At 30.6% G+C, this 8,649-nt stretch overlaps 1 protein-coding gene across 6 annotated transcripts in view; it reads right to left on the bottom strand.

Moving 5' to 3' along the window:
- Positions 1 to 8,649, bottom strand: part of STXBP5L (syntaxin binding protein 5-like) — a 335,496-nt gene that overhangs the window by 80,952 nt on the left and 245,895 nt on the right. For all 6 annotated transcript variants that reach the window (XM_010845396.1, XM_010845399.1, XM_010845394.1 and 3 more), the window contains exon 20: positions 5,114 to 5,179. In XM_010845396.1, the coding sequence (XP_010843698.1) occupies positions 5,114 to 5,179 (66 nt within the window). The remainder of the gene's footprint in view (positions 1 to 5,113; positions 5,180 to 8,649) is intronic.

The following is an 8,649-nucleotide window of genomic DNA, read 5'->3' as shown; positions in this document are numbered from 1 at the left end:
AGTGCTTTGCAAAAAAAAAAAAAAAAAGTGACAGTGTTTCCAGATCTGCTTTAACATTAATGAAAGAAGAAACATCCAAGGCAGAGGACTAAAAGCAGAATGTCTATTAAAGCCCGTAGCAATCCTCATAATTAACTATGAAATCTTGAAAGACATATACCTGAGACTGGAAAAAAAGAAAACATATCTGCTAACATCACATCTATTCAACATTGTTTTGGAGGTTCTAGCTGATTTCTTCCTTTAGAAAGAAGAAATAGACTTGTCCTTTTAACAGAGTCAGTTCAGTTCAGTTCAGTCGCTCAGTCATGTCTGACTCTTTGACCCCGTGGAGGATAATTAGATACATAGGTAATCTAAAAGAACTGACAAATTACTGAAGTTAAATAAGTTTATCAAATGTTCTGGATATAAAATCAATACACAAAAATTAATTACTTTTATATTAAAGCCACAAAGCATAAAAAAAGATATTAAAAAATTAACAACAAAAAATCAAATGCTGAGTAATAAAGGTAATGAAAGATGTGTAAGACCTCTACAAAGAAAAAGAAAAATATTACTGAAAGAAGAAATAAATGAAGAGATACCAAATAGAAAATTCATTGTTGAATATCAGCTCTGACGAACTGATCTACAGATACAATGAAACTGTAGTCACTATCCAAGCATGTCGATTTGTGTGCAAACTGATAATTTTTTTCTAAAAGTTATATGAAAACACAAAAGACCTAAAATAACTATAGCATTATTGAAAAAGAACCACAAAAACAAAATTGAAGGACCTATGCTATCAGCAATACTGCAAAGCTACAGCAGTTAAAACAATAAGGAATAGGATAAATGATAGATAAACATGTAAATGAAATAGAACATAAAGTCTAGAAACATAGATACACAGTAGAGTACACTAATTTGGGACAAAAGTACCATTTTAGTGCCTAGAGGAAACGATAGTTTTTTCATAAATGGTCCTTATCAACTGGATACCTAAATGAAAGTAATAAACCTTGACTCTTTCCTCACATTAGACACAAATACATTTCAAGTGGAACTTGAACTTAAAATTGAAGGTAAAACAATGAGGCTCCTAGAAAACAGGGAAACAGTTTTATGACCTTAGGGTAGACAAAGATGTTTGTAAAAACAAAACACATAAAGCATTAACAATAAAAAAATATTGATACATTGAGCAATATTAGCATTAAAATATTTTGTTCATCAAAAGACCACCTTTAAGAGAGTAAAAGGTGAGGCACAGAATGGGAGAAGATAGTTTGCTCTGTATACACCCAACAAAAGTACTTCGTTGTACCTATCTATACACATACACAGAATTTCTTACCAAAAAAAAAACTTGGCAACAATGAGAGAAGACTTGAATATCTCATAAAAGATGATATTAAAAGTAGTCAATTAACATAAAAGAAGTTCATCAAAATCATTAGACATCAGGGACATGCATTGCAATTAGATTCCACAGTGAGATAGTCCTATATATACCTCAGAATGACTAAAGTTGGAAAAATAAAAACACTGTTGAGTATGTGGAACAAACAGAACTTTTATATGCTATTAATGGAAGTAAAATTGGTGTAACCACGTTAGAAAATTCAGTAGTATCTACTGAAGTTTAACATATGCATACCTTGTAGCCCCAAAACTCCACTCCCAGATACATGTAACACAGAGATAAGTTATATTTGTACTAAAAATTGTACAAGATTGGTCATAACAGCTTTACTTATAATAGCTCCCAACTGAAAACCACCTAAATATTCAGCAATAATAAACTGCATAGAGATGTGTTTGTATAATGGAGTATTACACATCAATAAATATCAGTAACATAGATGAATATTATATATATTGAAAAAAAAAAGCAAAAAATAAAATGTAAATATTGAATGATTTCATTCATCTGATAGTCCAAAACCCACAAAACTAATCTATGATGTTAAAAGTCAGAATAGTAGGTACCTTTGTGGGTGTTAGTGGCTGAGAGGGGCAAAAGAGTGGTATCTAGTAACATTCCATATCTTTTGATATGGGTATGTTTACATGGAGTATTCATTTGTAAAAACTAGTCTACCTGAACTCTTAAGAATTATGCACTTTGAGGTTTATTTATTATACCTCAGTTAAAAAAAAAGTTTATCCCAAAAGAGGTAGGGCCAAGAAATACAAAAAGAAATTACAAATAAAAGCAAGAGTTGTGGTGTTAATAGCAAAAAGGTGATATCAGGTGGACACAATATAATATGAACAATGGTGATTAACATAAAGGATGCATATATCTTTGAATATTTCCACATGAATATAAAGAATAAAAAATAGAAGATACAAGAACAAATAGAAATACATTATTAATACAATATTTTAATTTGCCTTTTTCCCATCTTTGACAAATCAAGTAATCAAAATGTAAGTAAGGACATGAACGACATAATAAGGTAATACTTTCAGCTGCCTAATGCCACACACTTACATTAAATAACTGTTGGGTCAAAGAAATATAAACAAATTGTTTACTATATATAAAATACTCTTAATGCAATCTTAATATATCAAAAGGTATTACATGTTTAATGCAGAGTTCAAAGAGAAATTTAGCCCTGTTATATCAATATGTAAGAAATAATAAATATAAATGAATTAAGCATCTACCACAAAAAGGTGACAGGGAAAAAATGAAGGAAAACAGAGGAGGGTACTAATAATGATAAAAGCAGAAATCAGTAAGGTAAAAAAACAAAAAATAGTAAACCATTGTTTCTCTTTAAATAAACAGAAAATAGATCAGCTACTTGGTAGCCTAATTAAAGAAAGGCTCTCAATCTTTGCATATGTTCATTGTACATTTCAGAGAAAGTATGAATATGCAAATAAGTAACGATGGGTAAATGATTGATGGGGGAATTCTACTAAAATGTTAAAAAAAAAAAAAAAAGTAGATAATGTATAGTATTTAAATTGCTGGGCATAAAGAAGTCCTTAAAGGAAAAGATCAATGTCTGATTATTTAAAAAAAAAAAAAAAAACTACAGTAAAATACACCATAAGCAAAGTTAAAAGTTAAATTGAAAAAAAATATTTGGGTCTCATGTCACAGAGAAAATTTTAACTTATGAAGAAGACTAATTATTATGAAAAGAATAAACAACCCTATAGAAAATGAGCAAAGTATATGAATAGATAATTCACAAAATATTTAAAGAGCTCTTAAATATATGAAAAGGTATTCAATATCACTTACAATATGTGAGAGGTAAATTGAAACTGCACTGACATATCTCTTTTACTAAACAGACTTGCAAAAATTTAAAAATTTGATAAGTATTTTTATGTTATTGCTGGAAGGAATGAAAAGTTACAAACCCCAAGGAGAGCAACTGGAGATTAAAGGAGTATATGCTCTTTGACCCAGCAACTTCAATTTTAGGAATTCATCCACTTGGTATACCTGCACAACATTTAGTTACTGCAGCAGTTTGACACAGCAACAGACTAGTACTGAACTAAGGATACTTTAACTGGTGAAGTGATTAAATAAATTATAGTACACACATGTCATTCAATATCATATAATGTAAATAAGAATAAGAAAATAATGAAATGGAAAGCAAGATACACCGTAAAGTGAAACAAGCAAAGTACGGTGAAATGCATATGATACACTGCTTTTGTATAAAACAGAAAGCAAAAGCCTACTTCTTTTTGTTTACAAACACAAACTGTCTAGAAGGATAAACAAACTAATAATAATGTTTATTTTTTCAAGAGGATGGAAATAATGCATGGGGAAAGATGAAAGGGACAGTTTTTTATTCCATTTTTGATGTTGAAACCAATATATGTATTACTTTCAAATTCAGATTATGGATGAGAATTTAAAGTGAGGTTAAATTATCTAAATTTGATACAGGATGTTGAATTATATTTTAATTGAAGATTTGTGATTCAGGAGTATATCAAAGTAATAATTTAAGATTAATTTTGCACCATGATATGCAAAATGAATTCTAAGAGGGAGACATGGAAAACAGACACCTGTTAGAATATCTTTGTGATATCATAGGTATAATAAATACCTAGATTAGGATGGTGCCAATGGGAATACAAAAGAAAGGGTAAATGTATGAGGCTATGCTTAAAATGAAAGCAGTACAATAAGGATTAAATGGATATGATTAAAACAGAAATTTACACAGGACACAACTAGATTCTATTCAATCTATATTCCTAAAGAATAAACAACTAGCAACTCTTAAGGGAGTAAAGTGAAGAAATGTCACAATTCCAGCTGAATTTCTAAAGGTCAAAATTCACTGCTTTATAAAGAGATTACTGTTTACAAATTTGCATGAAGTTTAAAATAATTTTTTAAATAAAAATGAATTATAATATTTGGGTACCCTATGAAAACAGACCTACAGTTCAATGTCAAAGATATACCTAACTTTTTGGTGCTTAAGGATTTATATAATACTAAAATCAGGTAAATATAAATTTTTTAAGAACGCAAATCATTCGTAATGATTACCACCACCAATTTCTACCTGTTTAAATTTTTTTCACATACTTTAAAAACTTCTTAATTTTGCAAATGTTGCAAAAACTTACTCCTAATAACCTTTATACTCATGTTTTTAATATAATGGGCTCACACTTTGTTTTACTCCCAACATATAATTTTTCTTTGCCAACAAATACATATGTTTCAAAACTATGATCCAGAGGGCTAGTTTCTTATGCTCCTCTGCCTGTAGTGTGTATTTCCCACTAATTAAGCTCTAGCTATAAGACAATTTCTACATAATATAACCAATTTTTACTTAGCATTACTAATATATCTGTAGAATAACCTTCCTTTAAAATGTCTTTAAAAGTATTGCACTTTTGCAAGATACCTTTGATCTTAATTTTGGGGGAAGCTATAAATATTTTAAGACATTTATATTTTATTTCGGAATCAAATTTGCTTATGGTTGAATTTCAGAAATGAAATTATACCTAATTACCAAAATTATGAATTTCCCAAGAATTATGATGATAAGGCAGTGGATTACTACCATGAGTTACCAGAAGCCTGAGAATTACCACTCATGTTTACCTGACGTAGGAGACTTGCAGCGCTCAAGTTCCTGGGGAACTGGACTGTCATTCAACTCAGTTAAGCCTGAAAATGAAATGAAAAAACATGAGGAATTTTCTAATGTTTCATAGATAATTATTAATTCCTATAAGTTTTAAAATAAGGCTTTGTTTTTCCCCTGTGAGAACTTTTCTATGCTCATGTTATGACAATTTTTTTGAAAAACTTTAACAATGATACAAGAGAAGCAATAACTGACATATTTAGGGTAGTTGAATATAATGGTGGAAAAATACAAAATCCCTTTTCCTATTTTTTATATCAAATATTTTAGTAAATGACCTAGTTTCATCTGAAAGTAGACCAAGAATAACATGAATTAGAACTTCTTTTAAAAAAAGATCTAATCAAATCTCCAATTCCAAGGGAAATGGTTACTGGCTTTTTAAAAGACCTTTAAGGAGATGTTACAAATTTTAAATATTATACTTATTTATAAAAGTTAAGTAAATACTAAGTGATGTGTTGAATGGTATCAAATTCCTTCTTATAATAAGCGCTCTATTTTCCTCATTTCTAATATTCCTTTATTCTAATGTCACTTTCCTGAAAAACACAAGGACAGGCACAATGGATTAACAAACATTTTGTAATTCCCACTATCTGCCAGTCTACATTCCTATGGCATTTATAAAATATCCTTATCATTTTCCTATCCTAGTTGGAGAGTTTCACTTTTTTTTCTTTGTAAATAGAGTTTCTACTTTAATGTAAATCCCCATACCCAGGGGTACTTAAAAGCTATTGTCAATACCGAAATGATCTTTATTCATATTCCTTTCCTACCATCCTCTTATGTAACTTATACCAATAAACTTGCTGTAGATTAAAAAAATCATAGCACTTTAGAATAATGTCCACTGTGACACTTAAGCCCAGCCATTATGTTTATAAAAAAGAAATTGTAAGTTTGGCAAGTTTATTTACTTAAGGTTACAGAAATGAGTGGTGCCAAAACTTCAACAGAATTCTTTATATATTTTGCTTAAGAGTCTTTCATCAGAAGTAATTGTGAGTTATTTTCTTCCATTTGTGAATTATCGTTCCATTTTCTTTAAGGCAATAAAATGTCTTTCGATAAGCAAAAGATTAATTTACCTTAAGGAAAATTTGTTTTTTTTATTTTGAATTTTTTTGATTCCTGTATAAGTAATCATTGCCTATCCCATGGTAATGAAGATATCATTCTTTGTTTTCTCAAGAAAATTTAATTTCCAGGACTATCATTGTTCCATCATTATTTGTTAAAAAGATTTTCCTTTCCTAATTGATTTGTATTAGTGCCTTAGTCAAAAATAAATTGACCACGTACGCATGGGTCAGTTTCTTGATTCTCTCTTCTACAATCATTGGTCTATTTGTCTTTTTTTTGACTACCACAATATCTAATTAATGTAGGTTTACAGTACATCTTGTAATCAGGAAGTGAAATCTTCCAACTCTGTTCTTTTCAAAATATGTTTTAGTTATTCTAGATTCTTTGAATTTCTAATATACATTTTTAGAATTTGTCAATTTCTAGAAAAAGATATGTTGTGGTGTTGTGCTTAGTCACTCAGTCGAGTCTAACTCTTGCAACCTCACAGACTGTAGCCTGCCAGGCTCCTCTGAACATGGGATTCTCCAGGCAAGAATACTGGAGTGAGTTGCCATTTCCTTCTCCAGGGGATCTTCCCAACACAGGAATTGAACCTGGGTTTCCTGCATTGCAGGCAGACTCTTTACCAACTGAGATATGCTAGATTATTAGTGAATTTTGATAAATTTATAGATAAAATTGGATAGAATAAGCATCTTAAAAATACTGAGTTTTCCAGCCCATAAACATGGTACCTCCATTTGAATAATGTTTAAACATTTCCTTTCTGTAGATTTGAGTACAGAGGTCTTAGACATGGCATTTTTCAAGTCTTCTATTTAGTTTTTGACCTTCTGCCTAGTTCTTGTATTATATTTAAAAGTAGAGTATTAAAATATCCATTTTGAGTTTATTTTTGTATATGGTGTTAGAAAGTGGTCTAGTTTCATTCTTTTACAAGTGGTTGACCAGATTTCCCAGCACCACTTGTTAAAGAGATTGTCTTTAATCCATTGTATATTCTTGCCTCCTTTGTCAAAGATAAGGTGTCCATATGTGCGTGGATTTACCTCTGGGCTTTCTATTTTGTTCCATTGATCTATATTTCTGTCTTTGTGCCAGTACCATACTGTCTTGATAACTGTGGCTTTGTAGTAGAGCCTGAAGTCAGGTAGGTTGATTCCTCCAGTTCCATTTTTCTTTCTCAAGATCGCTTTGGCTATTCGAGGTTTTTTGTATTTCCATACAAATTGTGAAATTATTTGTTCTAGCTCTGTGAAGAATACTGTTGGTAGCTTGATAGGGATTGCATTGAATCTATAAATTGCTTTGGGTAGTATACTCATTTTCACTATATTGATTCTTCCAATCCATGAACATGGTATATTTCTCCATCTATTAGTGTCCTCTTTGATTTCTTTCACCAGTGTTTTATAGTTTTCTATATATAGGTCTTTAGTTTCTTTAGGTAGATATATTCCTAAGTATTTTATTCTTTTCGTTGCAATGGTGAATGGAATTGTTTCCTTAATTTCTCTTTCTGTTTTCTCATTATTAGTGTATAGGAATGCAAGGGATTTCTGTGTGTTGATTTTATATCCTGCAACTTTACTATAATCATTGATTAATTCTAGTAATTTTCTGGTGGAGTCTTTAGGGTTTTCTATGTAGAGGATCATGTCATCTGCAAATAGTGAGAGTTTTACTTCTTCTTTTCCAATTTGGATTCCTTTTATTTCCTTTTCTGCTCTGATTGCTGTGGCCAAAACTTCCAAAACTATGTTGAATAGTATTGGTGAGAGTGGGCACCCTTGTCTTGTTCCTGACTTTAGGGGAAATGCTTTCAATTTTTCACCATTAAGGATAATGTTTGCTGTGGGTTTATCATATACGGCTTTTATTATGTTGAGGTATGTTTCTTGTATGCCTGCTTTCTGGAGAATTTTTATCATAAACAGGTGTTGAATTTTGTCAAAGGCTTTCTCTGCATCTATTGAGATAATCATATGGTTTTTATTTTTCAATTTGTTAATGTGGTGTATTACATTGATTGATTTGCGGATATTGAAGAATCCTTGCATCCCTGGGATAAAGCCCACTTGGTCATGGTGTATGATCTTTTTAATGTGTTGTTGGATTCTGATTGCTAGAATTTTGTTTAGGATTTTTGCATCTATATTCATCAGTGATATTGGCCTGTAGTTTTCTTTTTTAATCCATTTTTGGATTAAATCCATTTGGATTTAATCCAAAATGGATTAAAGATCTCAACGTAAGACCAGAAGCTATAAAACTCCTAGAGGAGAACATAGGCAAAACACTCTCTGACATACATCACAGCAGGATCCTCTATGACCCACCTCCCAGAATATTGGAAATAAAAGCAAAAATAAACAAATGGGACCTAATTAAACTT

This window comes from Bison bison, unplaced genomic scaffold (genome assembly GCF_000754665.1).
Source record: "Bison bison bison isolate TAMUID 2011002044 unplaced genomic scaffold, Bison_UMD1.0 scf7180017864215, whole genome shotgun sequence".
NCBI classification, from domain to species: domain Eukaryota; kingdom Metazoa; phylum Chordata; class Mammalia; order Artiodactyla; family Bovidae; genus Bison; species Bison bison.
The sequence above is the reverse complement of the archived record's forward strand: the minus strand, read 5'-3'. Positions and strand labels throughout refer to the sequence as shown.